The sequence below is a fragment of the Anomaloglossus baeobatrachus genome, chromosome 3 (genome assembly GCF_048569485.1).
Source record: "Anomaloglossus baeobatrachus isolate aAnoBae1 chromosome 3, aAnoBae1.hap1, whole genome shotgun sequence".
Classification (NCBI taxonomy): domain Eukaryota; kingdom Metazoa; phylum Chordata; class Amphibia; order Anura; family Aromobatidae; genus Anomaloglossus; species Anomaloglossus baeobatrachus.
Genome location: NC_134355.1, coordinates 410,151,127 through 410,171,114, shown reverse-complemented (window position 1 = coordinate 410,171,114; position 19,988 = coordinate 410,151,127). Strand labels below are relative to the sequence as shown.

Here is a 19,988-nt window from a genome sequence, read left to right as displayed (position 1 = left end):
AAAAGTTAAAACAATCACATACAGCATTACTCTCCCCTTACAATAAAGAACCGGGACCCCCAACATAAACGTCTCAGGTACTTAGCTGCTGAGACGCAGGGCCATGTCCCTAGGGATGAGTGCTCCGGTCCAACAGAATCCTCAAGGGGCTGTGGATGGAGACCGGACTCCTGCCAGGCATGGAGACCGTGCTGGCTCCCACTTCAAGCCAGAGCCCAGAAGGGATGGTGAAGGAGCGCGGCATGTAAGGCTGCAGCCTTGTAAATCAACCTTAACAACACCGCCGACAGTGGGGTGAGAAGGGACATGCCGGGAGTCCAGACATGGACCCGCTTTTCTTCAAACTCTTTCCAAAAGTCAAACAAATCAGATGAGAATGCATGTGTGGATGTATGCCTCCTGACACAAAGCAATAAACTGGCTAGGACTGGCTACCAGGGGGGTGTATCAGCTCAGAGGGAGGAACTACACTTTTAAGTGTAGTACTTTGTGTGTCCTCCGGAGGCAGAAGCTAAACACCCATGGTCTGGGTCTCCCAAAGGAACGATAAAGAAAATGCCACTATTTGGACTACAAACCTCCATGTATGGGCAGCTAGGCTCCTGCTATAATGGTTATGAACACAGCCAGGTCTTAGGACGGAGTGCTCAGTCAGAAAAAGACTCACTAGAAATATCTGCCTGACTGAGCACGCCGCCCTAAAGCTGGTGTCACACATAACGACAACGACGTCGCTGCTACGTCACCATATTCTATGACGTAGCAGCGACCTCAACAGCGACGTCGCTGTGTGTGACACATAACGATCAGACCCCTGCTGCGAAATTGTTGCTCGCTCCTGAATGTTCCAGGTCATTTTTTGATCGCTGCTATCCTGCTGCGCCATGCTGATAAGCTGATAATCCTTGTGTTTAACACCGCAGCAGCAACGATCGCTACGCTACGTCTGAAACCACACAACGACCGTCGACGTCGCTATGATCGCTGCTCCGTCACTGCTTTATATAACATGTTTGACAGCTTACTAACGATCATCTATGGTCGCTGCTACGTCACAGAATATGGTGACATAGCAGCGACGTCGTCGTTATGTGTGACCCCAGCTTAAGACCTGGCTGTGTTCATAATCATTATCGCAGGAGCCTAGCTGCCCGTACATGGAGGTTTGTAGTCCAAATAGTGGCATTTTGCCCAGATACGGATGTTTTTAACCTAGATAGTGGCATTTAAGTTAGGTTCCCGGATTACAGAGATATACCTTGCCGTTGGTGTCCGGGCTTACAACTAAATATCTCTCTTTTGCAGTAATGCAGTGCCATATTTTCCCTTGTACATTTTTGGCTTTTTCAGTGTGCAACTGTATGCATTTATAGTAGACGCGTCATGCACACAGGCTTCAGAAAGAACACGAAGATGGCCGAAAGAGGCGGCGCAGGCACCGGACAACGGAGACGCCTATATGGCCAACGGAGCAACCGTTCAGTAAGTATTATGAAGTGTTTTTTTATGTTCTCACAGCAGCCTGGGCTCTTATATACAGCATGTTAGAATGCTGTATATAAGAGCCCGGTGGTGGTGGCCGCAGCTTTTATGCCAAACAAGTGGTGACAGGTTTAAGGAAACTAACAGGCTCAAAAATTATTTCAATAAACAGCTTTTGATATTAGTCAATTGGCAGTTTATATAACATCACATCTGCTTGTCATGCACATGGTATTTCCACATTGGAGCGCTATACACTTCCAACGATTTTTCCATCCTATTAAGTTAGCGTACACGAAATTCTTCGCTGTGCAGACCACCAGCTCTCCTGACCATTCCTTATACCTCCTTACTCCTTTAATCAAGTGTTTTTAAAAAGGTGAAGGGGAGGAAGGGGTAGGACAGAGAGCGGGAAGAAGAGAAGGGATGGGATAAAATAAAAGAAAGGGTGGTGGACACGTTGCTACCAGAATCCTTTAGATAGAAGGGATGCCAGTTTCGACCCCCTGCCCAATAAGAGAGCTACAAGCCATTTTACCAAACATAACATATCTATAAGAAAGTGTCAGAGTCAGGTACTGGGAAAATGTTTATTCGTCATATCTGCAATATAGATTTATAAACTGCGGTAACCCACTTTCATATTGGACTTGCATTAACATTCAAATATGATCCGTTCACATATATACAGTGGGTTATAATTCTTTACTAGACATGCAGTATTACAAGCAATTGTTAAATATTACATAACATCAGGCTGACACTTTCTACACAACACAAGATTTAAGGCTGGCGAGGTTGTCAGCTAGACATGCTCTGGTCAGTACTCTGAGGCCATCCTCCTACAGTAGAAAGCAATTCAGTAAAAGTAAACTATTGAAATCAATGTAAGGCCTCATTCAGATGTTAGTGGGTCACGTACTAATTCGAACATGGATACGAGTATTGGGCTGTTCACAAAAAACACATTCAAGTCTATGGTTCCAGGAACATTTAGACAGCCCATTGACTGTACCTATTTGACTCAGTCAGGTGACTAAAAGGTTTCTCAACCCTCTGCTATCAATTTTTTTTTCTTTCTTTGGAATGAGAGATAAGAAAGGATGAAACACTGATGGTAAAACAGGCCAAACACTGATCAAAATGTGATCCAGCACACTGACAGAATGTCTTTTTTTGACACGTATGAGAAAAGAAACGGACATCTTAATGAGGCCGAAAAGAAAGAGGGGAAAGTCTAAGTATTCATCCTAAAACAAGCAGAGTATGAAAGCAGCTGATCTTTACTGTGGAAATAAAAGGCTTTGACAAATCGTGGAATGCAGGCCTCCCCCGAGCAATGCCAGCCTCCCCCGGGCAATGCCATTCTACTGGGCAAAAAATGTGCCTGCTTCAGCAGAAACACCTATCAGCTAAATGTTTCTTCATTATAGGAACCAAATATATAGAAGCGTGCCAGCTTTATAGTTCTATTTGTCTAGTATTTGTACGTATAAAACTCTACTATTGCTTACTAAAGGGATGCCATCATTATTTCCTTCCTTTATTACACAGAGCTACTGGCACTTTACTGTATAGAACTGTATGCCCATAGTGTACATAACAATTGTGAGTAGATTTCACAGTAACTTGATACAACTTTAACCAAATACAATGTTAGTCAGAAAAATATTTTCCTATTTACATGTTCACTGTATAAAGGCTAATCGTATTCAATTGTGAAGCCAGCACTGCAGAAAATCAGATTGGCCCATGATTTTTGCACAGTTTTTCTTGGTCACCGATCAGATAACACTTCATGGGCGTTTAGTTACATCATAGAGAAACATTCTTATTTCCACTTTGCTTGACCCTGAAAGAGAACCCTAGCAGCTCAGGACAGCTAGCTTGTTCATTAGCGATTTGATTGCATTTCACCAGCAGGTCGTAATTAACTTGGTCACTGATCACACTGTCTTTCTTGTAGTCCGGATGATTGGACACAAATTCTCTCATCCACCGGGCAGCGGTCATCAGTTCTCCTACAAAAAAAAAAAAAATAAAAAATTCTATTATGTATAATAAAAATGCATGCTAAATGCACATTGGTTATTTAACAACATTTGCTCTCCGTTGATTTCATCCTCTTATTCGGCAGAAACCGTATTTTTCATTTTATAGGACGCACCGGATTATAAAACTCACCCCAAATTCAGAGCAAGAAAAGGTTAATAAAAAAAAAAAAAAAAAAAAAAAAGGGAAGAAGGTGGGGGGGGGGGTCTGTCTCGTAGTCTGGTGGTGTCTTACCGGAGGGGGCAGTAGCTGTGGAGGAGGCGGCTGTGCTGGTGCAGGGGCGGAGACTGGGACTGCAGTGGAGGCTCAAGCTGCCGTGCTGGGGCAGCTGTGCTTAGGTTCTGGCGGCTGCTGTTGTGGAGGAGGCTGATGCTGCTATGCTGGAGCTTGGGAGGCTGCGGATGGTGAGGGCTTCAATGAAATGAAGCCATTTTCCTGCAATCCGCTGGGGTGAGATCAATGGTCCGGAGGCGGCGCCTGCACAGATGAGAGCTTGAGCAGAGAGCTTTAACTGTGCGCACAGGCCGACTCCCGGCGGCATTATTTGAAGTCCTCACGGCCCGACCCGCAGTGCCAGTAAAGCTGCTGAAGACCCCGCACAGCAGCCCCAGGAGACCCTGCATAGCAGCCCCAGCACCAGCCTCCGCAGCCCCCTCCCCTTCCCCAACAGCCCAGCCACTGGAGCACCCCCTGCACAGCCGCATTCCACAGGCCCCTTGCGACCCCTCTCCACCACTCTGGTAAGCTACATTCAGATAAGACGCACCCCTCACTTTCCTTACAAATTTTTGGAAGGAAAAGTGCGTTTTATAATCCAAAAAATACAGTATACACCATTTTTAGCACTAAAATGCTTGCTGCTCAATTTGAGCTGGTCAGATGCTCGGATGAGCTTGACGTGAGTAATAAGCATTATGGAAAGGCAATGATTGGCCTATTCGGGTCTCCGCCCACATACAGCCAGTCATAAACAGCATTTCCAGCAGAAGGGAGGGATTTTTTTGGTCACTCCACATTCAAGAATGCAGTTTGATTCCCAGGGAAAGCCAGAGACTGCACATGACTGTCCCTGGGGTGCCTACACACATTATGCAGGAAAGCAAGCCTGTGCAACAAGGCCTGTGCAACAAGGTCATTGTTTCAAGGACAAAATATCTGAGCACCTGCGATACTGGCTGAGCTCTGAGCACCTGAACCCGCTAATGCTTGACCGAGTAATGAGCAGTGCAGAGCATGTTTGCCTATAAATAACCATTATATATCTCTTTGAAATGTGTATTTGGGCCCAAATGAGAATTGTGCAACTTGTTTGTGTCAGACAGTAAAATACTTTATAAAACTGATGGATCCTACAATTGTGTGCTTTTTGACCCCCCTCTATTGCTCTTTCCACTCCCTTGCCCCCTCCCCCTCATGTAGAGACATGATGCAAATATATACCAATTATATGCACTGTGTTTTTAAGCTTCTAAAAACATGTACACATTTAATGGGGTTCTACATTCAAATGTAAAAGTCTTCCAGAAGGGGAGAAACTATATACCCCAATGCACTCTGTTCCAATGCAGATCCACCAATTAGCACTGTCAGACAAGAAGTGATTACCACAGACTGCCGGTGACTTGACTGTGGGCAAGGTCCGATATAAATGATCAGGTCAGTGAGGTCATAGCTAACAGTCCTACAGCAGAGCACATCCACTGGAGCAGGGTTAACATTTTACACTTTCTGTAGGTGGCATTAGGTTCAAGTCTTTGTCCTCTAAGAGGCAATATGAATATGTTTAAATTATCTTAAACCCAGTTGCCTGATATAAGTGAAAATAATGCAGATATAAAAACTTTAATGTACATGCAGAATTTGGTGGCAATAAAAATATGGTCCAATAATATGGAATTAGGAATGCTTTCCCAATATTTTGGGGCACAATTTATGTTATTTTAAAAGGGACAGGATTAAAATACTGTTCTAGGCATCCAAAATGCAGTTTGCATGTAGATTTACACTTTTAAATTGCTGTGTCCATGAACTCGTGGATCAAGTATTTAACACAAATATAGTACAAGTAGTATAAAGATATCAGAAAACCTTACCAGATGCTCTTTTCTTGATAAGTTTAAGGTAGTTTAAGATAGTGCAGCGAGTGTCTACATCAACCTCCATATTTTCAAGGTAGGAATTGAGAATTGGAAGTAAACCCGGAAACACGCCTTCCTGTGAGTAAACAGAAACTTATTCTACCAAGTTTTAAGAGACATTCGTTTCACAGCCATTTAGGCTAAACAAAAGTTATTTGTATACTTTATAAAAACACATTACCTTTCCATTGATTATTTTATCAATGCTCATCAGAGTGTACTCTTCTGCTTCAGAATCAGTACCATTAACTGCAGCAACACAGCCATCAACAGCAGCAGCGATACCAGCTATTTGCAAAAGAAAAACAGACGTTAAACAACGTTGTACCAATTTTACATAGAGATTAATGCTATTGTGGGAATAACACTTCACAAAAACCAGTAAATGCAAAGTTATTGCCAATACACACACTAAGCCTAAGGCTATGTGCGCACTAGGCAGTTTTACCCGCGGATTTGCTGCGGAAATTTCTTGAAAGGTTTGAAATCTTTCTGCAGACATTTCCCAGCAAAACCTATGGGAACAAAAAAATAGCTGTGCGCACGCTGCGGATTTTTCTCAAGAAAATTTCTTGAGAAAATGAGCATGTCCATTAATTTTCCGCAGGTACCTGCGGTATGCCCCCGGAGTATCCCTCCATTCACTGTAATGTAATCGCGAAATTCCGGGGGTATACCACAGGTAGAAAAATGATGTGCGGTATACCCCCGGTATAGCTGCGATTTACCTGTGGTAATGCTCATCACTCCCTGCGGTTTTGCAGGGAGTGATGTCATTATGCCAGGAAGAGGAGGCGGAGCAGAGTAAACACACACACACACACTCCCTGGACGCCACACAGAAGCGCTTCCGTGTGACGTCCGGAGGGTGCCCGTGCAGTCTGTGTCCCGCTCCAGCCCCGCCGCTGCACGCACAGCAGTGTCAATGTCTGCCCGCAGTGTCAGCAGCTTGTCACGCTGCAGTGCGTGCAGCCGCAGGGATGACTGGCGCTGCTGTCAGGAGGCGAGATGAGATCATTACCTGCTGTGACGATCTCCTGCCTCCTGACGTCACCGCGGTCACTGCAGTTTATGCCCGTCCCGCGAGCGGCCCGAGACTGTCACTAGTGGTGACGTCACTGGCTCTCGCGATAATGCTGACAACACGGCGGGCATAGAAGGCAGTGACAGCGCTGATGGCAGGACTGCAGGAGATCATCACAGCAGGTAATGATCTCATCTATCCTCCTGACAGCAGCGCTCGTCATCCCCTGCAGTGACCTGGGCTATTGATGTTAGCTCAGATCACTGCATTGCTCTCCCAGCCAATGGGGAACATTCTGTTCTTCATGGACTGGGACAGTGACTAATGGTATGGATCGCCGTGGGACGCCCCCCCCCTTATTGGATTATGCCGGACGTGGAATTGATTGTTCCTATCAATAAATTGGTGAAAGAGGGAGTGTGGGGAGTGTTTTTTTTTTTTTTCCAAATAAAATTTGTTTTGTTTTCTATTTTATATTTCTTACTGACTGGGTTTGTGAGGTCAGGTATCTGATAGACGCGTGACATCACTAACCCCAGGACTTGATGCCAGGTGACATTACACATCTGGCATCAACCCCATATATTACCTCGTTTGCCACCGTACCAGGGCAACGGGATGAGTTGGGGCGAAGCGCCAGGATTGGCACGTCTAATGGATGCACCACTTCTGGGGCGGCTGCAGCCTGCTATTTTTAGGCTGGGGAGTGTCCAATAACAGTGGACCTCCCTAGTCCGAGAATATCAGACCCCAGCTGTCTGCTTTACCTTGGCTGGTGATCCAATTTGGGGGGGAGGGGGGGTGGGGGACCCAACGTTTGAGGTTTTAAATTATGTAATTTAATGTAAAATAACAGCGTGGGGTGCCCTCTATTTTAAATTACCAGCCAAGGTAAAGCTGCCAGCTGTGGTTTGCAGGCTGCAGCCTAGCTGGCTACAAAAATAGGGGGAACCCCACGTAATTTTTTTTGTAAATCATTTATTTTTTGGCTAAATACAAGGCTTGCATGCGTTTTTCCCGCAGAATTGGTGCGGTTTTTTTACCTCCCAGAAGTTTCTCAAGAAATTTTCTTGAGAAAAATCACTTTTTCTAGTGCGCATATAGCCTAAAAAGGTTTTCCTGTATCTTTCATATATAAATTTGCCCCTCTGTGCATCCAACATCACAGAAGAATATAGCGGCACATTTCATCTTCTGCCATCTAAATAAATGTGCAGTGGTTTTACATGATTGTTGGTTTGTTTCTCTCAGAGCTCAACTCTTTTCCACGCCTCCACAACAGAGCTCGTAATAACTGGACAGTGCAGAGCTGAGATGTGTTTGTTGCCTGATGCTGACAGATCAGTGATGTGAAATACTTACCGGTAATGGGTTTCTTCGGAACCCATGACAGCACCACGGGAACCCCGGAGAGAGGGGATTCACCCTTCTAGGGCATGAACCTACTGAATAAGGCCGTACCTCTCCCACGTATCAGTTGGATTACACAGCATGAGAGGACCTCCGGATAAAACATTATTAACCCAAACTACATCCAATCACCGAATAAGCTATATCCACCAAGTTCATTACACTACATATATACATGTGAAGAGATTTTTTTTTATTCTATAAAAAGACCCCACACGTGAAGGGAGGGAACATATGGGTGCTGTCATGGGTTCCAAATAAAAAAAAAAACAAAAAAACAAAAACCCAACAAAACCAAACCAAAACAAAAAACACACATTACCGGTAAGTAATTACATATCCTACCACCCATGACAGCACCATGGAGAGAATTACAGAGAACTCAGCTACGGAGGGTCCACAGCCTCGAACTCTTCTACAAAAAGGTGAGATCAGAAGCGGATGATCGATCTAGCTGGTAATGCTTATAAAGAAGGTAGAGGGTGAAGACCATGTTGCCACCTAACAAATGTGCTGGACATCAGACTTTTCCGCCCAGGAGGGTGCCACCGCTTTTGTGGAATGAGCCTTCAGCCTTTCTGGGGGTGACCTGCCTGCAGTCGTGTAGGCTAAACTAATGGCCTCTCGAATCCACCTAGCTAGTGTAAATTTAGATGCCTTATGATCCTTTCCTTGGCACTGAAAAGGTGACAAATTGAGACTAGATCGGTCTTTAAGACTGTGGCCTAAAGGTATTTTATCAGGCATCTCTGGACATCTAGGGTATGTAATTTCTTCTCCTTCTGATTCCAAGGTCTATTGCAGAAGTTTGGCAGAACCACCTACTGAGACCAATGGAATTTAGAAACAACTTCAGGGAGATACACTGCATCTGGTCTCAACACAATTCTATCCTCAAATCTGGGTGAAAGGAGGGTCCGTCGATAGGGCCTGGATATCACTAATCCTACAGTCTGACTTTAACGCCACTGAAAGGATGGTTTTAAGTGAAAGCAACTTAATTGGTGTCGATGCTATGGGTTCAAAGGGAAGCTCAGTCCGTACCAGATTCAGATCCCACGGAGGTATTCTATGTCTAACAATAGGCATTGCTCTCGAGCGGGCCCAAATAAACCTGGAAATCCATCGATTATGTGCTAAATCATAATTATTTAAGGCCCCAAGTGCGGACACCTGGACTTTTAGGGTGCTAGTGGAAAGCCCCAAATCTACTCCCTTCTGCGGGAATTCCAAGATGGAACAGATAGGGACCTAATCAGTGACTTGGACTCTTGGGGTAGACAAGAATCTGTTCCAGGTTTTGGCATAAGTTTAGGTGGTTACTGGCTTTCTACACTACAGCAGAGTTGAAATTAGACTTGGGAGAAACCTTTACTTTCTAGCAATGACCTCAAATTCCATGCCATTAGATGAAGGCTGGAAATTTGAGGATGTGTGACTGGTCCCTGTAAGAGAAAGTCCGGGATGTCCGGAAACACCCACGGTCAGAGATTGACATACTCTGTAGCCAAGAAAACCAAGGCATTCTGGGCCAAAATGGAGCCATCAGGATGACCCTTGCTTGATCTTCTCTGATCTTCCTCAGTACAACTGGAATCCGTATCACTGGAGGAAAGGCGTATGCTAGACTGAAGTTCCATCTTGCCAGGAAGGAGTCTACTGCGTGAGGATTTTCTTTGGGGGTTGAGCGAACAGACTTTTTCCACCTTCCGGTTCGGTCTGGTTGAAAACAGGTTTATATAGCTGGTTGCCCCCACAAGTCCACTATTTGGGAAAATACTGAGTGATTAACCCCTTCAGCCCCCGGGCATTTTGCGTTTTTTTCCTCTTTCTTCAGAGAGCCGTAACTTTATTTATCCGTCAACCTTGCCATATAAGGGCTTGTTTTTTGTGGGACGAGTTGTACTGTTAAATGAAATCATAAGTTTTACCATATAGTGTACTGGAAAACGGCAAATTAATTCCAAGTGCGGAAAAATTGCAAAAAAAAAAAAGTGTGATCGCACAATAGTTTTTGGGATATTTTATTCACAGTGTTCACTATATGGTAAAACTGATGTGTGATTGTGATGCCTGAGGTCTGTGCGAGCTTGTAGACACCAAACATGAATAGGTTCACGTTTAAGTTTAAGGGGTTAAAAAAAAAAATTCACAAGCTTGTCCAAAAAAAGTGGCGCACATTTTGCGCCATTTTCCGAAACCCGTAGTATTCTCATTTTTCTTATTTTTTGCATCTGAAGCTGCCGTTTTTAACGGTACCATTTTTGTGCAGATGCTACGTTTTGATCGCCTGTCATTGCATTTTGCGCAAAATTTGCGGTGACCAAAAAACGTAATCTTGACATTTGGAATTTTTTTGCCGCTAAGCAGTTTAAACAAAACGTGTTGGCGAATCCGGAAATTTCAACTTTAGGCCGGACATTGCTACTGAGAGGATCCAGCTGTTGGAGATTTTTTCCCAGACGGGAAAGAATAGGGAGTCTTCCCCCTACCTGAGGGCAACAGTCATTGGAAGGGCTTGTTCCCCTTCGGGGAGGGGCCTTTAAACATGAGGCCTCGATCTTTACTTCCTCGGTGCAAGTTCTATCTCCCCTGGTCTCTAGGGGGATCCTCTGGATCTCCGAAAGGTACCCTAGGAAGATGAAAGGGAGAAGTTTGGGAACCCCTTCTTGTCTCCGGCCTTCTCCAATAGGTCATCCAACACGGGCCGAACAGTAATTCCCCCCTCACAGGAGATGGAGCATAGCTTCGATTTTGCTTGCATGTCACCTGGCCAGCATTTAAGTTAGAGGGCCCTGCAAGCCGCGTTTGATGGTCGGCAGACCAAGCAGCCAACATTGCTGAATCTGCTGACACATTGGAAAGGAATGCTGATGCGCAGCACATCAACGGAATCGCTGATAAACTGTCCTCCCTGGCATCTTGATACGAAGTTGCTTCTCTAGATGAGAGAGCCAGACTGATAAGGACCTGGCTGTGTATGTTGCTGCAATTGCTGGTCTGAGGGCCCCGGCTGAAGCTTCCCAGGTCCCTTTTATGAAGCCATCTGCTCTTATCCATTGGGTCATTCAAGAGTCCCAAATCCTCGAAGGGTATAGTGGGGATTTCTTGGAAGCGTTAGAGATGGCCACATCCAGTTTTGGAGCTTTTCCTTCCCAAGATGTTGTGATGGAGTCATCAAACAGATATTTGCTCTTGAAAGATGATGGGAGAGAACCCAGTTACTGTTTTTTTCCCCCACTCGGTCCGAATAAGGGAGCTGAGTTTTTCATTGAACAGTAAGGCTCGAGGCTTCTTTTGTTCTAGACCCCCCGTACATGACGTCTTCCACTATGTTACGAGTCTTATCGTCGGGTATGCCCATTGTGGACCTGACAGCTCTGACCAACTGATCTGTGTTTTCCGTGGGGAAGCAATGGCGTCCCCTCCCTCCCCACATCGGTGTCAGAGGACTCGCACTCCCCTTCTGACCTGTCTGATTCACTTGAAAGAAGTGACGATCTTCCATGTTACTTCCTTTTCGCTTTCTTCCCTTTGGATAGGGATGTAAGGGAGATCTTCACTTCGGATCCAATGATGGCCCTTAGATCAGAGGCGAAGCCCGGGGTCTCGTCACGGATTGTCTGCTAAATGCAGGACTGAGACGTTTGGGCCAAGTGCTGGGTAACCCTTCCCTACAGAGGGAGCACTCCCTGTGTTTAGTCGTCATAAGACTTTTCTTGGGCTTTTCCTAACAAAATACAAGAGAGAAAATGAGGAATCCTTTATAAGCAAACTTTCAAGATCCCTTACCAAAAGGATAATCCTCACTGTACCGGGTACGGAGGAGAAATCTGGTCAGGTGACGCGTTTTCTCTGGAGGCAGCGGAATCCGCTTTTTTTCCCCCCTGGTCCAGATTGCTGGAGCCGTGACCCTGCTGGCTGGTGCTGCTGACACTGTGCTTGGACTGCCCGCCACAGTGGGAAACAACTTTACTATGTTGCTTCTGCAGCTGACTTGGCTGCAGGTGGTGGTGTTCTTGGTACTACTGCTCCTGAACTGCTTCATTCATCTTCACTGTCAGAGATGTGTGGCTGGACCAAAAGCGCTCTACTGGTGGTCAGACTGCTTTTTTTAAACTGCAGGATCTGCCAGGTACAGCCCCTCCCCCGAAAGTCACTTCCTGCTTCCTACCATGTGACCGCAGTCCCTTAATCCCGAGTGCGCATGTCATCACTGCGCACTGATTAGGAAGTATGCTGTGCGCATGCGGACCCAGGAAGCATGGCAGCCCAACAAAAAACCCACGTGGGTGCAGTGGCTCACGCCCGCACGCGTCGTGAAATCCCCCCCCCCTCCCCCTGGGCTTACCGTGGCCCTTCCAGGACCCCTCGCTTCCAGCCACAGCAGGGACCCTCCGCTGCCCGTCTCAGTGAGCGAGGCCTGGGAACATCTTCTGGATCAAACAGTACCGCTTCAGGAGGTTCCCCCTCCAAGGACAGGAAACCAGATGGTATGGGAGAGGTACTGCCTTTTTGTTCAGTAGGTTTCCTGTCCTGGGAGGGCAGATCCCCTCTCTCAATGGTGCTGTCATGGGTGGTAGAAAAAAATGGCAAATGCTACTTTATTGATGCATATGGCAAAAGGACTATACATGAAGTGTAGCAGTTACAGATTCGTATCATTGTCAGCAGCAACTAACAAACACAGCTCAGCACTGATTATTAATTACGAGGTCTGTTAAGGTGTGTTGAGCAATTAAAGAAATTCGTAAAACAATTAAACCCAGATATATTGATGTAGAAAGATGACAGAAGTATATAGTGAATACAATAAGACAGAGAGAGGCAGCGCAAAGCTTATGAACCACTGTACTGGAATGTATCAAAAAAGAAGAAACTTCAGCTCTCCCCTCCTCACTCCCAAATCTTACCTCCGGTGCACGGAAACACCCTGACCTGGGTGAGAACACATGAAGAAAAGGAGAAATTCCAGCAACTTGAGGAGAAAGTAGAATTTTCTTAAAAAGCAGATTCTTTATTGATCATAAAAATATTAATATTCCATCCAAGCAAGACAAAAAATAGAGAGGCAAGACAGAGGAGCTGTTTCCTACGCGTTTCAACCTGAATAGGTCTTAATCATGGAATGCCATGATTAAGACCTATTCAGGTTGAAACGCGTAGGAAACAGCTCCTCTGTCTTGCCTCTCTATTTTTTGTCTTGCTTGGATGGAATATTAATATTTTTATGATCAATAAAGAATCTGCTTTTTAAGAAAATTCTACTTTCTCCTGAAGTTGCTGGAATTTCTCCTTTTCTTCAACTGTACTGGAATGAACTTCCACAGGATGGTTCCACTGAAGTTGGAGGGTAAAAAGCCTGGAGGTCCGTCCTCAGATGTGCGATATGTGCAAGACCAAGCATATGTCAAAATTGGTTAAGCTCTAACAAAATCAATATAGGAGTACATTATGATTTTAACAATGTCATGAAGGATACTGTGAAGGGTACCTGTTCCACAACACCAAGACATAGGTAATGGTATTTGCCAACACATCAGCAGATCCCCTACCATCAGCATTTCAAAAATTAAATCAGCACATCATAGGATTTACCTTTACAAATATCCTTCTTGAAGTAAAACATTCCCTCTTGAACAGCATTTCTTTTTTGAGCCACTTTCATATTTTCATCAACCTGTTGGGAAAGCATTTTTATATATTTACTAGCTGTAGTACCCGGGCGTTGCCCGGGATAGTAACTGCTTCTCTCCCAGTCTGTCTGTCTCTCTCTGTCCGTATTTGTAGCAGTCTGTCTCTCTGTGTGTCTATAGGTGGCTGTCTTTCTGTCTGTCTCTTTGCGCCGTCTCCCCATTGACATCCTATTACCTCACATATGCTTCTTATACTACAGTTTATTTTGTTATTATAGCAACCACTGATAGTTGCTATTAATAGCCTATAGCTTGCAGCTCCATTCAGTTTAATGGAGGCAGGATTTTTAGAGTAACTAAAGCGCGGGGTTAAATTTTCCCGCCCAAACATAGTCTATGAGTCACATGGAGTGTGCGCAAAATTTCGTGATTGTAAATGCGACGGTGCCAATTCCTTTAGCGAACGAACACACACACACACACACACACACACACACACACACACACACACACACACACACACACACACACACACACACACACACACTAGCTATTATTATTACTAGCTGTAGTACCCAGGCGTTGACTAGGATAGTAACTGTCTGTCTCTCTCCCAGTCTCTCTCTGTATTTGGCCGGCTGTCTCTTTGCCCGGCTTGGTCTTTCTCTATCAGTCTCACCACCAACATCTTTTTACCTCACACATAAGCTTCGTTTACTAACAGTTTATTTTGTTCCTCTAGCAACCACTGACAGTTGCTATTTATAGCCAGGAGCTCCCAGCTTCATTAAGATTAATGGAGGCAGGATTTTTGTAGAGTAACTGGAAAGGACGGGGTTACATTTTTCCGCCCAAACAGTCTATGACGTTCCCTGAGTCACATGGAGTGTCTGTGCAAAATTTCGTGATTGTACATGCGACGGTGTGGATTCCTTTAGCGGACATACATACACACAGCTTTATTATATTAGATTAATATTATAATAAATAAATAAAAAAAAAATGTAGGCCCAAAATGAATATTTCTTTTATGCTTGCTCACTATTCACTTTCTCATTTTAATTTATTTAAATCAAACTTCAGTTATACATGCAACCCTCATTACAGAAGACTGCATCACCTGTCCCCTAGTCTGTCAACCAGTCTGGTAAATGTATCAGTGTGAAGGCAGGAAGTACGTTTGACTTCCTGCAAACTCCAGTTCTTCTCCCCTCCTTATCCATGTGTATGCCCTTCACAAAGGGCTACACTGGAAGCTTTGTATCACTGGCAGCCATTAAGAGCAAGAGCGGTATTTTCTTTGCTTATATAGTGGTGCACAGGTTATTAAGGAATAATGTAGAGGGTTTTGTGTATAACTATTAGTTGGAGTTCTTCTTTAAAGATTCTATTGCCTATGATCAGCCAGTTCAACTTCTAACTCCAATTCACATAAATAGCTACACAAAGAAGGGAATTTTGTTTACTTACCGTAAATTCCTTTTCTTCTAGCTCCAATTGGGAGACCCAGACAGTGGGTGTATAGCTACTGCCTCTGGAGGCCGCACAAAGAACTACACTTAAAAGTGTAAGGCCCCTCCCCTTCTGGCTATACACCCTCCCGTAGGAGTACGGATTCCTCAGTTTTAGTACCAAAGCAAGAAGGAGGAAAGCCAATAACAGTTTCAAAAACAAATTCAATCCGATAACAAGATCGGAGAACTTAAGAAACAACATGAACAACATGTGCACCCGAAAAACGAAACCCTAAGAACAAATAGGGCGGGTGCTGGGTCTCCCAATTGGAGCTAGAAGAAAAGGAATTTACGGTAAGTAAACAAAATTCCCTTCTTCTTTTTCGCTCCTAATTGGGAGACCCAGACAGTGGGACGTCCAAAAGCAGTCCCTGGGTGGGTAAAAAGATACCACATGAACGGGCTGTCAGACAGCCTCTTCCTACAGGTGGGCCACCGCCGCCTGAAGGACCTGTCTACCTAGGCTGGCATCTGCCGAAGCGTAGGTATGGACTTGATAGTGTTTGGTAAACGTGTGCAGACTCGACCAGGTAGCCGCCTGGCACACTTGCTGAGCCGTAGCCTGATGCCGCAATGCCCAGGACGCACCCACGGCTCTGGTAGAATGGGCCTTCAGTCCAGATGGAATCGGAAGCCCAGCAGAACGGTATGTGTGAAGAATTGGTTCCTTGATCCACCGCGCCAGGGTGGATTTGGAAGCTTGCGATCCCTTATGCTGACCAGCGACTAGGACAAAGAGCGCATCAGAACGGCGGAGACGCCGTGCGAGAAATGTAAATCCTGAGTGCTCTCACCAGGTCCAACAGATGTAAACCCTTTTCAAATTGGTGAACTGGATGCGGACACAAAGATGGCAAAGTGATATCCTGATTGAGATGAAAGGAAGAAACCACCTTGGGAGAAAACTCTGGAATTGGACGCAGTACTACCTTGTCTTGGTGAAACACCAGGAAGGGAGATTTGCAAGATAACGCCGCTAGCTCGGACACTCTTCGAAGAGACGTGACCGCCACAAGAAAAACTACCTTTTGTGAAAGCCGAGAAAGGGGAACCTCTTTCAAAGGCTCGAAAGGCGGCTTCTGGAGAGCAATGAGAACCTTGTTCAGATCCCAGGGTTCCAATGGCCGTCTGTAAGGAGGAACGATATGACAAACTCCTTGGAGAAACGTGCGTACTTTAGAAAGCCGTGCCAAGCGCTTCTGAAAGAATACGGATAGCGCGGAGACTTGACCCTTAAGCGAGCTAAGCGACAAACCTTTTTCCAACCCAGACTGCAGGAAGGAAAGAAAAATTGGCAATGCAAATGGCCAGGGAGAAAACCCTTGAGCCAAGCACCACGCTAAGAATATCTTCCACGTCCTGTGATAGATCTTAGCTGAGGATGGTTTTCTAGCCTGTCTCATTGTGGCAACAACTTCATGAGATAAACCTGAGGCCGCTAGGATACAGGACTCAATGGCCACACAGTCAGGTTCAGGGCCGCAGAATTCAGATGGAAAAACGGCCCTTGAGACAGCAAATCTGGACGGTTTGGTAGTGTCCACGGTTGGCCTACCGTGAGATGCCACAGATCCGGGTACCACGACCTTCTTGGCCAATCTGGAGCGACGAGTATGGCTCGATGGCAGTCGGACTTGATTTTCCGGAGAACTCTGGGTAACAATGCTAGAGGTGGGAACACATAGGGGAGTCGGAATTGCGACCAATCCTGAACTAAGGCGTCTGCCGCCAGCGCTCGGTGATCGTGAGACCGTGCCATGAAAACTGGGACCTTGTTGTTGTGCCGTGACGCCATCAGATCGACGTCCGGCGTCCCCCAGCGGCAACAGATCTGCTGAAACACGTCCGGGTGAAGGGACCATTCTCCTGCGTCCATGCCCTGGCGACTGAGAAAGTCTGCTTCCCAGTTTTCCACGCCTGGGATGTGAACTGCGGATATGGTGGACGCTCTGCTTTCCACCCACGTCAAAATCCGCTGGACTTCTTGAAAAGCTTGGCGACTGCGTGTTCCCCCTTGGTGGTTGATGTACGCCACCGCCGTGGAATTGTCCGACTGAATCCGAATCTGCTTGCCTTCCAGCCATTGTTGGAAGGCTCGCAGGGCAAGATAGATTGCTCTGATTTCCAGAACATTGATCTGCAGGGTGGACTCTTCCTGAGTCCACGTCCCCTGAGCCCTGTGGTGGAGAAACACCGCTCCCCACCCTGATAGGCTCGCATCCGTCGTGACCACTGCCCAGGACGGGGGAAGGAACGACTTTCCCTGTGACAATGAGGTGGGGAGAAGCCACCAACGCAGAGAGTCCTTGGCAGTCTGAGAGAGGGAGACAGTCCTGTCGAGGGACGTCGATTTCCCATCCCATTGGCGTAGAATGTCCCATTGTAGAGGGCGCAGATGAAACTGCGCGAACGGGACTGCCTCCATTGCTGCTACCATCTTTCCTAGGAAATGCATGAGGCGCCTCAGTGAGTGCGACTGGCTCTGAAGGAGAGATTGCACTCCAGTCCGTAGCGAGCACTGCTTGTCCAGTGGAAGCCTCACTATCGCTGAGAGAGTATGAAACTCCATGCCAAGATAAGTCAGAGATTGGGTCGGGGTTAGATGAGACTTTGGAAAGTTGATAATCCACCCGAAACTCTGGAGAGTGTCTAGTGCCACCTTCAGACTGTGTTGGCATGCCTCTTGAGAGGGTGCCTTTATAAGCAGGTCGTCTAGATACGGGATGACCGAGTGACCCTGCGAGTGCAGAACAGCTACTACTGCTGCCATGACTTTGGTGAAGACCCGGGGGGCTGTTGCCAGACCGAAAGGTAACGCTACGAACTGCAGGTGTTCGTCGTGTATGACGAAGCGTAGGAAACGCTGATGCTCTGGTGCAATCGGCACGTGGAGATACGCATCTTTGATATCTATTGATGCTAGAAAATCTCCTTGAGACATTGAGGCTATGACGGAGCGTAGGGATTCCATCCGGAACCTCCTGACTTTTACGTGTCTGTTGAGCAACTTTAGATCCAGGACGGGTCGATACGATCCGTCCTTTTTTGGGACCACAAACAGATTGGAGTAAAAACCGTGACCTTGTTCCTGAAGAGGGACGGAGGTCACCACTCCTTCCGCCTTTAGAGCGGCCACCGCCTGCAACAGAGCATCGGCTCGGTCTGGTGGTGGAGAAGTTCTGAAGAAACGAGTTGGCGGACGAGAACTGAACTCTATCCTGTAACCGTGAGACAGAATATCCCTCACCCAACGGTCTTTGACGCGTGACAGCCAAATGTCGCCAAAGTGGGAAAGCCTCCCACCGACCGCGGGTGTGGGAATCGGAGACCGCAAGTCAGGAGGACGCCGTCTTGGCAACGGTTCCTCCGGCTGTCCTTTTTGGGCGTGACTGAGACCTCCAAGAATCTGAGAGTCTCTGGTCTTTTTGAGTCTTTTTTGACGAGGCGAATTGGGACCTGCCCGGTCCTCGAAAGGACCGATAACCAGACTGCCCCTTCCTCTGTTGGGGTTTGTTTTGTCTGTGTTGCGGTAAGGATGAGTCCTTACCCTTGGAGTGTTTGATGATTTCATCCAAACGCTCTCCAAACAATCGGTCACGAGAAAAAGGCAAATTGGTTAAGCACTTCTTGGAATGAGAATCTGCTTTCCAATGTCTCAACCACAGGGCCCTACGCAAAACAACGGAGTTGGCTGACGCCACTGCCGTGCGGCTTGTAGCGTCAAGAACAGCATTAATCGCGTACGACGCGAATGCCGCCATTTGCGAGGTCAATGGTGCTACCTGCGGGGCAAATGCACGTGTGACTGAGTCGACTCGCGCAAGCCCGGCTGAGATAGCTTGGAGTGCCCATACGGCCGCAAAAGAAGGCGCTAATGACGCTCCAATCGCTTCATAGATGGATTTCAGCCAGAGCTCCATCTGCCTGTCAGTGGCATCTTTAAGTGCCGCTCCATCTTCAACTGCAACCAAGGATCTAGCTGCAAGCCTGGAAATTGGAGGATCCACTTTTGGACACTGGGTCCAACCCTTGACCACCTCAGGGGGAAAAGGATAGCGTGTATCTTTAAGCAGTTTAGAAAAACGCCTTTCAGGATAAGCGTGGGGTTTCTGGATTGCGTCTCTAAAGTCAGCGTGGTCCAGAAAAGTGCTTAATGTACGCTTAGGGTATCTGAAATGGATTCTCTCGTGCTGCGAAGCTGACTCCTCTACAAGAGGAGCTGGTGGGGAAATATTTAACATCTTATTGATGTTAAATATAAGATCATTAACTATGGCGTCACCATCTGGTGTATCTAGATTGAGAGCGGTCCCAGGATCAGAATCCTGATCAGTTATGTCCGCCTCATCACCCATAGATTCATCTCGCTGGGATCCTGACCATTGAGATGAATGTGAAGGCCCGTCATAGCGAGCCCGCTTAGGCTGCCCGGGGCCATCGTCCGAGTCAGAGTCTTCACCCTGAGGTGTATATGCCCGTCCCGGAGCTTGGTTCAGCTGAGGGGGACCAGGGGGCAATGATTGCACAGTGTCCGTGGCCTGAAGTACAGGCCTAGCTCGCAATGTGTCAAGAATTTGTGACATAGTGAGAGACATTCTGTCAGCAAAAGCTGCAAACTCAGTTCCTGTCACTTGGACAGCATTCACAGGTGGTACACCCTGGGTCACGTCCAGCAGAGGTCCCGACTGTGCAAGCGCCGCAGGGGCCGAGCACTGCACACAATGGGGGTCCG

General features: G+C 46.5%; 1 protein-coding gene across 2 annotated transcripts in view; it reads right to left on the bottom strand.

Moving 5' to 3' along the window:
• Positions 1-2,058: 2,058 nt before the first annotated feature.
• Positions 2,059-19,988, bottom strand: part of GCLC (glutamate-cysteine ligase catalytic subunit) — a 70,390-nt gene continuing 52,460 nt past the window's right edge. For both annotated transcript variants that reach the window (XM_075340303.1, XM_075340304.1), the window contains 4 exons: positions 13,705-13,786; positions 5,854-5,960; positions 5,628-5,748; positions 2,059-3,503 (listed from right to left, as the gene is read on the bottom strand). In XM_075340303.1, coding sequence (XP_075196418.1) covers positions 3,298-3,503; positions 5,628-5,748; positions 5,854-5,960; positions 13,705-13,786 — 516 coding nt within the window. In that variant the 3' untranslated portion in view covers positions 2,059-3,297. The remainder of the gene's footprint in view (positions 3,504-5,627; positions 5,749-5,853; positions 5,961-13,704; positions 13,787-19,988) is intronic.